This window comes from Pipistrellus hanaki (assembly GCF_964339955.1).
Source record: "Pipistrellus hanaki genome assembly, chromosome: 8".
Lineage (NCBI taxonomy): Eukaryota > Metazoa > Chordata > Mammalia > Chiroptera > Vespertilionidae > Pipistrellus > Pipistrellus hanaki.
In genome coordinates this window covers 80,621,799-80,638,402 of record NC_140510.1, presented here as the reverse complement: position 1 = coordinate 80,638,402, position 16,604 = coordinate 80,621,799, and the positions used below count along the sequence as shown (strand labels likewise).

General features: G+C 38.6%; 1 protein-coding gene across 1 annotated transcript in view; it reads left to right on the top strand.

Moving 5' to 3' along the window:
* The window catches only part of ERBB4 (erb-b2 receptor tyrosine kinase 4), an 823,165-nt gene that overhangs the window by 432,370 nt on the left and 374,191 nt on the right, over nt 1–16,604 (top strand). Inside the window, exon 3 of the mRNA XM_084891653.1 lies at nt 14,569–14,755. Within this exon, the coding sequence (XP_084747779.1) occupies nt 14,569–14,755 (187 nt within the window). The remainder of the gene's footprint in view (nt 1–14,568; nt 14,756–16,604) is intronic.

Sequence of the window (16,604 nt, the reverse complement as noted above, 5' to 3'; positions counted from 1 at the left end):
ATTTTATTCAGGACTTTTAGACCTGTGAATACATCAGGCTATCTCAAGATACTATGCCAATAGACATGTCATCAGTTCAGCCTAGATTGCACAAATATGCCCTTCTAATACATTCGTTTCCTGAGTTTGAATAGAGAAGATTTTAGAAAGAGGAATACCATGTAATCTGAAGTTGATTGAGTCCAAACTTTCAGATATCAAATGGTAAGGTGTGACATTTTTATATGTTTGCTTGTTTTTTCCACCTATTAACTATTTTTACAGAGAGAAGGGGGAGGGATAGAGAGCTAGAAACATTGATGAGAGAGAAACATTGATCAGCTGCCTCTTGCACACACCTCCTCCACTGGGGATGTGCCCGCAACCAAGGTACATGCCCTTGACTGGAATTGAACACAGAACCCTTCAGTCCACAGGCTGAAGCTCCATCCACTGAGCCAAACCGGTTTCGGCATGACATACGCTCTTATAACTATCAATGTACCAACCTACCACAGTGCCACCGACCAGTGGCCTGGGCTTCCCTCCTGCAGGGTGATCATGGGGCAATGGTGGGCTCCCCGACCAATTGCGTGGCACCTGCCTGGGCTGGCCTGGCACCAGTGCATGTCATAGCGTGGTCTGGTCATTCATTCTGCTATTCAGTCGTTTGGTCAACTTGCATATTATGCTTTTATTATTATAGATTATTATAGATGATTTGTTATGATCAATCATTGATGTTGAATACTTAGAACTATTCATTCAGAAGAGATTTTAGAATGATATAGCTCTAATTTTTAAAATAAACTTTATTATTAGAAAAGTTTTAGGTAAGTAGTGAAATTGTGAAGTACAGACTGTTCCCATATAGCTCACACTCAGTTTCCTTTATTGTTCATATTAATTTGTTCCAATTAAAAAACCAGTATTGATTAACACTCATTTTAACTTTTTTCTTATTTATTAGTTAGAATACTCTATAAAGACATGCTGTATTTAACCTATTATTTGCTTACCCAATGTTTTAGCTCATTTAGAAAAAAAAAACAAAACTAATGTTTTTTTCTTTTATTTACTAGTTAATACAAAAACAAATTGGTTCTATATTATTGTCCAAGTTGGACTATTTAAATTCACTTGACATTATTATAAACTCATAGATTAAAATATATGTCGTGGGACTCCACAATTGTTATTATCATCATTTCTGGAATTCAAGCTGCCCCATCATTGACCCAGAAGGGTCTCTTCCAACTGGCTTTAGGGCCCTTTTGACATGACCACAGTCACTTGTGATAGCGTCCTCACTGTCTGGTATTAGATTTTTTTTAGGCCTATCTTGTACATATGCTGCTGCAGATTCAGGCTCTGAGATTTCCCCAACAACAACAGAAAGTGTATTTCAAAGTGTGTTTCATGAAAGCACATTTCAGAGCCACAAGCGAGATGCTAGGTCCCTAGGTATTTAATAACCGAAAGCAAAGCGTAACTTCTAACACACTATACAGTTTGTTGAATGAATGAAACCAAAATAGACAAAAGAAAGCCAGGGCATTTAGAAAATATTTAAAATCAATATACCTGTACCTAGTAAATAATATATTAGTTATCTTAGAAGGCACTGTTTGATTTCCACACTTTAGAACTCTGTAAAGGGGAAACAGGGTGGGAAACATTTGAGGGTGAGTTTGTTTATTTGAGGCTGCTGAAAACACACACACACACACACACACACATACACACACTCACACACACACATACACACACTCACACACACACACAGAAAAAGAGAGAGGGACACACACACACACACACACACATACACACACACACACACACACACACACAAGTACATCTCTTGGTATGATATCATATTAAAAGAAAAATGCAAATTTTTTTTCTCTCTCAGAAATGGAAGGCAGTGATGTGTGACAGAATGTGGGGTAACTTTATACAAGATGAAGATATGTTTAATGCATGAAATCCTAAAATAAAACTTTATGCTTAAAGAAACAAAGATATGAGAGAAAGCTTTCAAGACACTGTTTATCTTTCTCGGCTGAGCTTTTTTCTTGAGATTGGAAGTGATGAAGGGTAGTAAGCACCGTGAGAAGGAGAACCAGGGCTATTTTGTGTGTCACTGTGTCTCCAGCACCTAGAGCAGTGCTTCTTCCATAGGAGGGGGACAATAAGCAATTTGTGGAGTAAGTGATTGGATGGATGGATGGATGGATGGATGGATGGATGGATGGATGGATGGATGAGTGGATGGATGGATGGATGGATGGATGGATGGATGGGTGGATGGATAGGTGGGTGGATGGATGGATGGATGGATGGATGGATGGATAGATAAGGTGGAAAGCACAGACACCAAATTTATGAGGAATGGAAGTCAAGTGAATTTTATTAAATAACTGGTATGTGCCAGTTGCTTTTAGATTAAATCTAGTTTATAAATTTTTAAAAAATATGTCTTTCATTTTCAAATTTAAAAAAACACAGCTTCACTATGTATGGTGGGAACGGGAAATATGAGGGGAACACGCTGTAAAGTAAATGACTGCCTAACTACTATCACTACTGCTACTCATAATAAAGCACAGTTTTAGCCAAGTACTATATTGACATATTGACATAGGTCATACAGTTAAAAAATAGTTCTCCACATTTAAATAACTTGCTCTTACAACCAAATTGACTGGCACAAAGATACGTAAATATGAAAAGCATTTTAATATCTAACCTCCAAAACCCTGATCTCAATTTATGTTATGTCTGAAGTGTTGACTGCACCCATAGATATCTATAGGATATCTGCTGCATTTGTTTGACTTGAATAATAAGAACATCATAAGACCTCATCACTAGAAAAGATGACTCAAGTATTTGTTCTTTAAGAAAAATAATTAAGATGTTTGTTTTCTGTTTTGACAAACACATATTTACACAGATATTAAAGTGTTTCCTGGCAGCTTTGTCACATCCAGTCCTGATGCTTTGGCTCTACTATTTCTCAAATTGCTCACCCTTTTCATATAAAAATAACAGCAGACTAGTCACAAAAGCAGTCACCTTTCCCTCCTCGATGCTCAAAGGCCCCTTCCCATATGCTTTTCAAAAGAGACAGCTGTTGTCACACATCATTTCATGAAGGACCATTTTCCTCCTTTAAATTTTCAGAGGACAAAAAAAAATCACATTTATAAAATACCTCCGACTTGAAACTGTCACTCTCAATTGAAATTGAAGTGGTATCAAGCAGTTTTCTCACATAAAGTTGGGGATGTGTAGTTATTCACTTAGAGAGAAATACAGTTTTATAGATGCTAGGCTACAGAGGCAGCATGTTGAATAAGAGTCAAAATTCAGGATTCACACACAAAAATAACATCTAATACTGAGAGGCAATAAAAAGTTACCCCCCCCTTTTTTTTAAAACCAACTTACAAGGATTTACCTATTTATTTATTTTAATTTAATGTATTGGGGTGACATTGGTTAATAAAATTATATAGATTTCAGCTATACAGTTCTAGTATTTATCATCTTTATATTGTAGTAGAGGACTGGCGCACAAAATTCATGCATTGGGGCGGGGGTCCCCTCAGTCCAACCCATTCCAATCTGGGACCCCTCGGGGGATGTCTGACTGCTAGTCTAGACCGGCAGTTGGACATCACTCTGACAATCCTGGGCCCGCTGGCCCCTAATCTCTCACCTGCCTGCCTGCCTGCCTGGTTACCCCTAACTGACCCCTTGCCAGTCTGGTCGTCCCCAAAGCTCTGTTTCTGGCCTGGTCACCCCAACTACTCCCCCTGCCAGCCTGGTTGCTGGTTGCACCTCATTTCCTGCACCTCCCCTCCCCCCAATCTGGCCTGGTTGTTCCATGCAGCCTGCTTGTTCAGTCATTTGGTCATCCCTCCGGCCAGCCCTGGATGGCTGGGCAGCTACCATCTGAGGCTTGCCTGTGCCTCGGGCTGGCCCTGGGTGGCTGGGGGCCTGAGGGGACTGGGGGACTCTGGAGGCAGGTGCCCGGGGAGACCCACCCATGCAGGGCTGAGTGGACTGAGTCCGCCATCTCTGAGGTGTGGCAGTCAATTAGCATATTCCCTCCTCATTAGCTGTGGGCCCTGTCATCTTTGGGGGTGTGATGGTCAATTAGCATATTCCCACTTTATTAGATAGGATTGCGTGCTCACCACCCAAGTCAAGTCTCCTTCTATCACCATTTATCCCCCTTTTACCCTCTTGTACTTCCTCCACCCATTTCCCTCTGGCCATCACCATACTGTTGTCTGTGCCCATGAATCTTCATTTTGTCTTTGCTTAATCCCTTTACCCTTCTCACCCAGCCCCCAAACCCTTTCTTCTGATAACTTTCAGCCTTTTCTCTATATCCATGAATCTGTCTCCTATTTGTTAGTTTATTTTTTTCATAGAGTGCACATATAAATGAAATCATATGGTATTTGTCTTTCACTGACGGGCTTATTTCATTTATGTAGCATAATACTCTCCAGGCCATTCATGCTGTCACAAAATGTAATATCTCCTTCTTTTTTATGGCTGAGTAGTATTCCATTGGAAGCTTCCCAAGTGCCCATCAGTAGATGAGAAGATAAACGTGTTGTGCATGTAAACAATTTACAAGGATTTATTTCTCAAAACAATTCCCGGAATCTGGGACCTTAGTATCTTCATTTAGCAGATGAAGACACTCAGATACAAAAAGATAAATAATATCCCCAATATCATGTAGCTAAAGGCAGTGTATTATTTGTCAGGACTTACACATTGATCATTTTATCAGTAGCTTCTAGCTTTCAGAACTGAAAGAAAGTAAATTGCTGCTTAAATCACTCAGTGTGCGATACTTTGTTAATTTAGCTTTAAAAGTTTAATTGTACCTATATAAACACATGTATATAAGCATATGTCTATACATATACATTTTTAGAGATGTTGGCGTTTTTGCAGAATAGATTTTCGGTAATAAAGACACATGAAATTGAGATTTGTGTATGATTATATAAATGGTTCTATCAAAAATTCCCAATTTAATTTGTTAACCTAACTCGAGTGTTGCAAGTCTGTGATACAGGGATATTTCTGAGATGAGGTCAGGAGATGAAGGACCATTTGGGAATGTAGACCTGAAGCACAACTATTAATAACTCTCTGGCCACCTAAGAAAGATACAGAGGACAATGAAAAGGATGATTACTTTGAGAGAGGGGAGTTGAGTCCTCTTTTCTGTGGAACTAAGGCATACCCCGACAGGAAGCTATGGCTGAGAGCTGGCTGAGTGGCCAGTGATGAATGAACAGCATGTACAGTCTAGGAAAGCAGGGATGGTAGCAGCAGCAGCCCCCGAGAGACTGGCTCATAGTCGCTGAGTGCTAGCCTTTTTGCGGGGAAGAATTGGATGTGATTCTCTGTCCATATACAGTATTGCTTTGTGCTGTGTGAAATGAGTGTGGATTCAACCCTGCCACAGGGTACATGACATCTCACATTACTCCATGTTTCCAAATCTAGTTAGAACAGAAGTAGAGTCCCTGCTAACCAGTGTGGTGAAATCATGGGAACTTTAAGGAAAGTGAGAAAACTGGCAGCAAGATGCCAAAGCCAAAAGCACCACCCTATGCAGAAGTTTTACATGGGAATGATAAATATATATATTTACACACACACACACACACCATATTTTCCGGCATATAAGACGACTTTTGAAAAGAAAAAAAGTCAACCGAAAATCGGGGGTCATTCATTAAAAAATTAATTAAAAAAAGAACTGGTGTTGCCTCGGAAGTGGGGGGTAGTCTTATACAGCGAGTATAGGCCTAAACCTATGTTTTAACTGTAAAATTAGGGGGTCGTCTTATATGCCGGAAAATATGGTGTGTGTGTGTGTGTGTGTGTGTGTGTGTATAGTCAGTCACTTTCTTGCTCCACATGCAGCAGGAATATGTAATATTTGTTATATCCTTACTAACATTTTTCCTGGTAAATTTCTGAAGACTGTGCCACAGTTATGAATGTTCTCTGCTTTCACCATTCCCAGACTTTCTCTAAGGGGCAGACAGAAATTAATTTCCTAGGGAAACTTAATGGAAAGCCGTACTGATGGAGAGGTTACAGTTTGCTGCAACATTTGTCACTGTCAGAGAACACATACATTCTACAGTCATTGCCAGGAGAGGGGCTTTCTCCCCGCCTCCCACCCCCATAGTTCTCTACACCTCACTCTTTTCTGGGATACTACAGATTATTTTGTTTCAAGTCTAGGGATCATAGTATTCACTATTATATTTGACCTAGAGGCCTGTTGCATGAAAATTCACGTACTGGAAGGGGGGGGTCCCTCAATCTGGCTCGCCCTGCCTCACAGTCCAGGAGCCCTAAGGGGTGGGAGGTGACCTGGTGGACAGTGAAAGGCAACCCTCCCATCACACCTCCGCTGCTGACACTGCCAGCAGTGTAAGCCTTGGCCGGCTCTGGTTACTTGAGCCTCCGAAGGCTCTGAGCATGTGGGATCCCTTAACACGACCCGCGTGGTTCAGGGCCCACTCAGGGTCCGGTTTCTGGAGAAGGCCGCACACTAAAATGAAGAGAGAGACTGGAAAAGAGTTAATTTGGGGAAATGGGGGCCAGGCCGGAAGTCTACCTCTATTGGGAAGACTAACTGCTCTCTGGCCTTTTACCATTCCTTTTATTGAGATTCTGAGACAAAGACATCTCTTAAGCTGGAAGTTCCAACAACAGAAAATCAACTTACATTTACATATGATTAACAAAGTAAAGTTGCCTCAAGCACCACTATCTCAACTAGACAATGAGCTAATAGCTCTGACCACTCAGAGCCATCAAGGTCAGCTAGCTCTTTTTACATTTTATCTCCAGATGTTAAACAATGTTAGGTTTTGGTTCCTGGCATGAGCAGGTGGGCAGTCAATGCCCGAGGCTTGCCTGTACCTCAGGCCAGCCCTAGGTAACTGGGCAGTTGACAACTGAGGCTTGACTGTGCCTTGGGTTGTCCCTGGGTGGCTGGGGGGCTGAGGGGACTGGGTGACTCTGGAGGCAGGTGTGCAGAGCTGCTGGGCCATGCACCTGCTGTGCAGGCAGGGCTGGGGGGCCTGGGTGCCATGATCTTGTGGCTGTGGATGTTGCCATCTTTGAGGGTGTGGCATTCAATTAGCATATTCCCTCCTTATTGGCTGTGGGTGTTTCCATTTTTGTGAGGGTCTGACCGTCAATTAGCATATTGCCTCTTTATTAGGATTATTTTTGAATTATATATAATTGGATATGAGTACACAAGAAAGTGGAGTAGAATTTAAGAATTCAGAACTAGTTCGACTCTCTGCAGGAGGTCTCTAACAAAAGTAAAGGGGTACATTTTCTTTTCTTTTCTTAATATATTTTATTGATTTTTTACAGAGAGGAAGGGAGAGAGATAGAGAGCTAGAAACGTCGATGAGAGAGAAACAAAGACCAGCTGTCTCTTGCACACCCTCCACTGGGGACGTGCCCGCAACCAATGTACATGCCCTTGACCGGTATCGAACCTGTGACCTTTCAGTCCCCAGACCGACGCTCCATCCATTGAGCCAAACCGGTTTCGGCAAGAGGTACATTTTCAAATGATGCTTATATTAAAGAAAAATAACCAACGAAATTAGACTTGCTGCATAATTTGACTAGGAGAAAATTTAGGAAATAGTTTTACACACTTAGTAAAAAATGTATAATTGCTTTTAACGTACATAAATTTGTCCTAAACATTGATTAAATTTTTAGAAATCCTGAGGTTCTGAAATCACATAAATCTTAAGGTGGATGAAGAATCATTGAAGGATCTATTTACTATTCCACTGAGGACAAAGACAGGGAAAACTGCTAAAACGAAAGAATAGAAGCCTGGTAGGTGTGGCTCTGGGGTTGAGCACTGACCCAACCAAGAGGTCACAGGCCTCTTATGATTTTGAGATCAGGGCACAGGCCTGGGTTGCTGGCTCAGTTCCCAGTAGGGAGCATGCAGGAGGCAGCCAGCTGATCAAAGATTCTCATCATTGATGTTTCTCTCTCTGTATCCCTTCCTCTCTCTCTGAAATTCAACAAAAACATTTATAAAAGAAGAAAGGACTTGTGCTAGTATAAAAAAAATGCAGTTAGTTGTGAAATGAAATAGAGTTTTAAAAATAATGCTATTTTTTTTTTCTTCCTGGAATGATTTGCAGGTAAATGGAAAGCCCACTGATGCAATGAAATCTTGCTAATCTTTGATTAGATTTGTATCCACTGGGAATCTTAGGATGTTTATAACTGCAGATGCCACATTAAAAATATTTTATGAGAAGAATACTTATAATTTTTTTCCTTTAGAACAAACCATGTATTTTTTAAGATTGATCCTTAGTATGGTATGGGAAGTTGGTAATATTTATTTTGTTTTGCCATTTATTTTGGTTTCCATCATCAAATGCCATGAGCAAAACAAATTTGCCCCTTGGCTTAGAAGAGTTTGGAAGCATTTAAAGCTTTAATGATCTTCAGATGTATTCACTCCTTGGCCAAAGCAGATGTAGAAGCTTTGACAATGGAAATTAATCAATTATAGTCAGCTCAAGCTTACACCACAAAGAGAGAGATATCTTCAGGTGAGTATTCACACTTCGGTTGGCAAAATAGGCAATTTCTTGAAAATAAAACTTACCAAGCCAGAACCAGAGTCAGGGTTCTCTCTTCACTGAGGCATTCTGACAAGGTCTTCTCATCACTGTGGTTCTTGGGCACAAATCTTGATTGTGTTGTTCCAATAACAATTTAATTAGCAGAATGTTTATGAAACTTTTTCATAAACATTCTGCTAATTTCAAAAGACCATAAGCATAGATTCTTACTTTCCAATTCCATTCCATTCAGCAGCCATTAATGGATGTTTGCTCAGTGCCAGAGTCTGTACTAAGGGCTATAACGTACACAGAAAAAGAAAGTATAAGGAACCAGGCCTTTAGTTTAGGAATACATTGCAACTGGACAGGCAAGACATAATCTTGCCAAAGTTACATAACAAAGGAATTAAAAGCAACAGTTCTTATGCAATGATGTTATACTCAGTTTTGTTTTCAAATTCAATTCTTCACAGAGAGCTCATTTTGGCTATTATTAGAGATCATATTTGTAATAGCTAGCATCTATTAAATACTTATTTGTCAGAAATTTTTATTATATCTTTTAATCTTTATAAAACTTTTATAACAATGAAGAAGGTGAGGTTTATTAGAATGAACAATTTGATGAAGATCATGAAGCCAGGGAGCACAAAGGCTGGATCTGAGCCTAACTTTGCTTGGCAGTTGAGCCTTCATTTCTCACTATTATAATTTCCTTACATAAGTTCTTTGTTTAGAGTTGTTTTATTTTCATAAAAAGGTCTTAGAGAGTTAAACAAATTGTGCTACTAAGATTATGCTGCCTAAAGTGTAACTGGCATGGTTGTGTTTCCTTACCAGGCAATGTAAAAATTAATTGTCCCTTTCAGATATCTCTTGACTTTTACCAGGATTGCCTAGTGAGCTGCCAAAATTAACATATAACCATGTTATTGACTCTTTTTTTAAGGAGGGTATGAAGTTCTTTGTTGATTACTCATGGAAAGAGATGCTAGACAAGCTTCTTCCCTTCTATAGTTTTATCCGGCACCATAATTCAATATAGATATATTTATTGCATAGAACGTGCCCACAATCATCAATAACGACATAAACTTTAAATGGTGTACTCCAGGTCACCACCCAGTGACTGTCACATCCACCGCACCAAGGGTTTGGAGCACTATGGCTTCTGCACCCAGGCAGGTTGTAAATAACTTCCAAATGGAACCTGGCATCCCTCAGAGGAATTCTAATTCTGCCTTCAGAGTAGACTAACTCTACACAGCACCTGTCCAAAAGGACATATTTATCGGAGTGATGATCAGACCGTTACATCTTTCTCAGCATTAAGCCAAAAGTAATCTGACCATTGCTAGGTTGTTTTCTGTGATTTTCTTTGCAATCAGTATGCATTGTAGCTCATGTTATCTGCCGTGGGGCTTCTTACTGAGATATCTCAAGATAGTTGTTCACAGACAGGTCTTAAGAGTACCTGAAAGGATGTGACTGTGAATACCAGAAAAATAGAAGAATTAGGTGGTAGAAATTAAGGCCTAATTGATTGCATTATAATATAAGAATTTTAAATTTATCCTCCAAAATTTGTTAAAAAGCTATTGGTTCTGTGACCCCCTGCAGACAGAAAATGTTACAGCAATAAATCTTGGGTTGAGATATTTGTGTTGTATTTTTCCTCCTATTGTTTACATTGTTTGTCTGGATAGGGAAGGGGATATGTGGAATAAGGTGAATAGAGCCTTCACCATCATTATCATCAAATAATTCACTCTTGGTGAATTACATATTACCTACTTTTGGTGGCTTTGTAAAAAGTGGGTTAAACAGATGCATCCTCCACATGGACATATAATGATGTTCAGAGCTCACATAGCAAAAGGACATTGGTTAAGCCGATGTTTAAATTGCACACACTATTTTGCAAGAGAAGAGAATAACAAGCAGAATGCACAATAAAAGAGACTCATTTTCAACACCAGAATCTCGGTTATAATAAACAATTCTTCCAGTCCCTGGATCTTAACAAAGGAGTAGCTGTTGCTTTAACCTGGACATCTATGAAGAAAACAGAATTGTTTCAAAGAACAATTTAATGACTACCCTAGAATTAGAAATTCATACATTTTACAATGTAAATAATTTAAATAGAAAAACATTAAATAATATGTGGATGCAGATATGTTCACAGTTACGATTTATGTTCTCTTATAACTGAAGGCACTTGGAGCTTCCTCTTCTGTGCTGTTTTGATCATTCTCTATGTGTCCAGCATTGTTTTTGGCTCCTACATAGAACACTTCTTATATCAGATCCCTTATTATTTGTAGTTTCTGCTATTGTGTTTTAAAAGTCATACTGAATAGCACATCTTTATTAATTAACTAGAGGTCCGGTGCATGAATTGCGTACCAGTGGCGTCCCTCGGTTGGCTTGCAGGATTGAGCTGAAACCGGCTCTCTGACATTCCCTGAAGGGTTCTGTATTGAGAGAGGGGGAAGGTCAGGCCAAGGGACCCCACCAGTTCACGATCCGGGCCTGGGAGGGATGCAGGAGGTTGGCCAGCCAGGGAAGGACTGTGGGAGGGTTCCAGGGTATGTCCTGCCTGTTTTGTTCAGTCCTGATTGGCTGGACTCCAACAGCAAGCTAACCTACCAGTCAGAGTGTCTGCCCCTGGTGGTCAGTGCATGTCATAGCAGGTGGTTGAGCAGCTTTAGTATATCATTAGCATACTACTCTTTGATTGGTTGAAAGGATGACCAGACAACTGGATACTAGCATATTAGCTAAAAATAGTTCATCTTCCTAATAAACATTATAAAATTGCTGCTGACTTCACTTCTTCACTCATAAGTTTCTTTTTTAAAATATATATTTTTATTGATTTCAGTGATGAAGGAAGAGGGAGGGAGAGAGAGAGATAGAAACATCAAGATGAGAGGGAGAATCATAGATTGGCTGCCTCCTGCAAGCCCTACATGCTAGGCCTGTGCCTTGACATGGAATAGAAACATGACCTCCCAGTTCACATTGACTCTCAACCATTGAGCACAAGTGTACACAATTGAACGGACACTGTATCCCACACATCCAAAATCCATGCCCTCACCACTTAGATATGTGTTTCTGGTCTACCCATTCTTCCCAGGTGCATGGGCATTGGTGGCAGAGTCTGCTGTGTGGGGGACCAAGCTGGGAAAAATGGTATCACAGGCCCTGAATGATGACTCAGGGATATCTGGAATTGGAGTTCTGGAATCACAGTGGTTTGGAGCATGGTCAAGCAAACATGAGTGCTGACTCCACATGGGCACTTTTCTTCACTCCACAGACCTGGCTTAATGGTGAAGGTGTGGCCAGGGAACAGCTGGAGTGCTCAACACATACTTATTGGTTTCTCACCATGTACCATCACTGTTCTGGTCACTTGGGACACATGACTGGATGAATCAGTGTTCTGTCCTTGTAGATCTTATATTCTTGGAAGAGGAGAGGAAGACTGTTATTGCTAAATTTAATAAATATATAAACTCTACAGTGCATCAGAAAGTGAAAAGTAGTGTAGAAACAATGAAAGTTGGAGCAGGGAATGTGGCAGGGTTGGCCCCTACTGAGAAGTTGAGATTTGTGTAGAAACTTGAAGGCACTGAGGAAATTAGCCAAGAAGATAACAAGAGGGAGAGAAACTGAAGCCTTTGAGAGTGGTGTGAGCACCTAGGGATGGGACCACGGTTGTCATGTGGGAACAACAAAGAGAATGAAAGAGAGAGAGAGAGAGAGAGAGAGAGAGAGAGAGAGAGAGAGAGAGAGAGAGAGAGAGAGAAAAGTCAGAATAAAAACACTGATGGCCAGATTCCATCGCACAGAATTATAATGATAACTATAAAATGTAATTTAAATTTTTGTGTAGACACAATAAAAAGTTAAATAGAGCCAGGTCAACTTAACTTTAATAATCCAGTTTATAGAATGCAATATATCTAAAATGTAATTTTAATGCTTCATCTCTGAAGTCCAGAGTGTATTTTGCATTTACAACACATCGCTCAATCTTTACTAGCTACATTTCAAATGCTTAATAGCCCAATATGGCTAGTACTTACTGCACCAGCCAGACCAGGTAGAGGTTTTGACTCATCATTGGAAACATTTTGCATTACTCTGAGTGACTTGGGAGAAGATTCAGCATTTCAAGAATGTAAGTGTCATGATATGATTTTTGTTTAAAGATCAGGGGTAGCCTTAACTAAGAAAACACCATAAGCGATCAAGAGTAGAAACAGAGAGATTTATTACAGTAATCTTGATGAGAAGTGATGGTGGCTCAGATGACAGCAGTGGCTGACATAGTACAAAGTGTTTGGATCCCTGATCATTTTCAATATGGGACACATAGGAAGGGGTGCTAGAGGAGAATCAAGAATGATCTCAGGACTTTGGCCTGAACAATAGGGAGGATAGCTTGACTTCAGCTGAGATGGGGAAGGCCATTGGAGGGCTGGGGAAAGGAAGATGCGGGTCAGTTTTAGAGTTGTGTGTCTGAGAAGTGTATCAGATATTCAAGTGAAGATGTAGAGAAGGGAGTTGGACATGAGTGTGGACTTTAGGGGATAGTTTGGAGGTAAAAGTTTGGAGATTGGCAAACTTGAACCAGGATAAGATCACCAAGGGAGTAAAAGTGGAAGGAGGAGAGAATACCAAAGACTGAGCACCGGGACATCTGAAATTAAGAGGTCTAAAATAACATGAGATTGACATTAAAAAAAATATAAAACATTTTAGTACTTTTGCAGTGCATTTAATTTTTTACAAAAATGTCGCACATGCTCATAACTGTCATTATGATCTTGTTCTTTTTACTGAAAATCTATAACTTTATTTTTTAAATTGAATTTATCTGGTGATATTGGTTCACTAAACCCTATAGGGTTTTAAGTGTACAACTCAATAAGACATCATCTGCCCACTGCCTCCTGCAGCCATTGCTCCAAACAAAGTCTCTTAAAATGAAACCTAAAGCTTTTTTGTGACTTTTTTTTTGCTTTCAAATGTCTCACACACCTTCAATTAATTAATTTATATTATATATAAATACATTAAAAAGTAGACAGTAAAAATAAAGATTGTGTTCATAATCAAATGATTGACCATAATGTCTTTAATGCATATTTTTATATAAGTGTTCCCCAGAGACAGAGGCTGCTGTTCTTCCATAGTTTAGCATTCAACACCAAATTAACAGTATGAAATCTGTCCCAGTTAACAAACTGATACAGCTTTGTTTTATTTGTGATAAGCTTACCAATTGCATTTTTATATGACATTTGATTGATGGTCATGTATTCTTACTGATTTCAGTTTGTCAATAAACGGGATTTTGCCCTCACTGGTTTGGCTCAGTGTATAGAATGTTGGCCTGTGGACTGGGGGTCCCAAGTTTGATTCTGGTCAAGGACATATGCCTGGGTGTGAGATAGATCCCCAGTGGGGGGCTTGCAAGAGGCAGCCAATCAATGATTCTCTCTCATCGTTGATGTTTATATTTCTCCCCCTCTCCTTTCCTCTCTAAAATTAAAAAAATATATATACATTAAAAAAATAAATGAGATCTCCATGCCTTGAACTATACTCAACTCTCAAGTATAAAGAATGCATCCTAAAACAAAATCCATTATTTTACTGTAGGCATATACATGACTTTAAAAAAATACAACTCGTATTTCAAATGATATTTTTAACTCTTTGTGATATTATATTATCAAGGCAATTGTTTACAACATGGTGTGGAAATGGGTATATTATTAACAATGAAAAATAGACTTGTGACTTATTTTTATGTAAATGACTACATAAATATGCCAATACATAATCTTTAATGTTTTAACACAGGCATTTATTTGTCTCTTTTCAGTCTATTCGAGAAGTCACGGGCTACGTGTTGGTGGCTCTTAACCAGTTCCGTTACCTGCCTCTGGAGAATTTACGCATCATCCGTGGGACAAAACTGTATGAGGATCGATACGCCTTGGCAATATTTTTAAACTACAGGAAAGATGGCAACTTTGGGCTGCAAGAACTTGGATTGAAGAACTTGACAGGTAAGGAACATATATAAAATAGTAAAAATATTCTCATCAATATAACGTTGTAGGCACACACCTGTTGTGTGCAGTTACTGCAGTGTGTGTTACATTGAGGAGCACTCTAAAGCATTTAATATCTACTTCTTATTCCTTTTATGAGAACGTATTCCCTATGACGCCCTTGTTTTAGGTTCAGATATTGTGAGTGCAGTCTGAGGGAGACCTTAATACCGTTATCGCAGCTGAACACAAGCACACTGTTAAGGAAATGCTCAGTGACAGAAAACCCAGATAGGAAGCAGGTGTCAGAGTGCTGTGTCTGGGGTCTCAGGTGGATGGCCGACCATAACGTCAGAGCAGCAGGAAAGCAGCTCTCTGGTTAAAGCTCAGTAAATACACCAGCCGCTGTATCTAGAATTTGGTTCAATTCCGTAGTTTTGGAAAACATATCTAATGTATTAATTCAGTTTTGATTTCTCCTATGTAGTAACTCGCTAAATGCCCCTGTGATTCTTTCTCAGAGTGCTTTAATTTCTTATTGTCAGTGGTTCCCCCCCAATAACCAGGGAGACAGTCTGCTAACAACCTAATGTTATCATCTTGCTACAAGAAAACACACATGGTAGGAATTTATTTTTAAACTGATCTTTGCAACCCACGGTATCTTCTTCGTTCAGACACTTCAGAGTTCACAGAGTTCAAGTTCAGAAAGGCTGCGGTGGAATGGTTTTTTGAGGCAGGGTTTCTAATCATACATTTTGCCATGTGTGCCTGCAATCAAAATGTGCTAATTAGTAATTAATTATCATCCCACAGTGGGATAAAGAAGTCTAAGCTATTAATGTAATCTAAATTAATATCTGTATATTTTGCATCGAAATATATAGTGCCTTTCTATGTATTTGAGTTCATTCACTGTCAATGTTTCTTGATATTGAAAAAATAATACTTTAGAATATTACTTTAAAATATTAAGAAATATATAAGATTATTGCTAACAGGATATTTAAATTATTCGTTTATTTTATTTATAGTGTGTGTAAAATATATCATTTTAAGTTAGAAGTATTTAACTTCATCATTAGCCAGACATGGGAGCTAAAATTGGAATATTTTGGATGCAGAAAGGAATACTAATTATGTTATTGACTTTGGACATGATTGCCATAGAACTGAATACATGGTGATAAATGCAAAATTTATAGATTACTTCATCAACATTTTTATTTTGTTTCAAAGATAGTTACCTTACAAAAAAAGCAAGTTTTCTTTTTGTTTGTTTGTTTTTTTTACTAAATTACTACTTGCATGGGAATAATGATAGGAAGAAGAACTTGGAAATGGAACGGATAGAGAAAATTGCATGATTGAAATTAGGACTCTAAAAATAATATGATTCAGTTAAAAGTTGCATAGGAAGCATTGGGTTTTCTTCACAATTTTTCTATGCTTAAATCAAAGAAGAAATGAATAATGGTTTTGAAATTTTTATAATTCTTGAATTATATTATTATTTTATAATATGTGATATTTATATACTTTTTCATACACAAGTACAAATTTAATACATAAATATGTACATTTTCTCACCATACATTACATTAAACATTTGAATTTGTATTTTATGAATTATAAGGATATCTATTTGAGTATGTAAAATTTGGGATCTACAAATATATAATTTAAGTTTTTCAAAAGTTGTCCAAATACTCTCTTTTTCAAAACCAACATATTTATGTACTAGTGTCTTTATTTAATATTTTGAAAGTATTCTAGTTGGTTAATTGCATGTTAGGTCATCCTGATTAGATTATTTTTGAGATGTGGACAAAAACACATTTTAAACAAAAAGTGAAATGCTAAA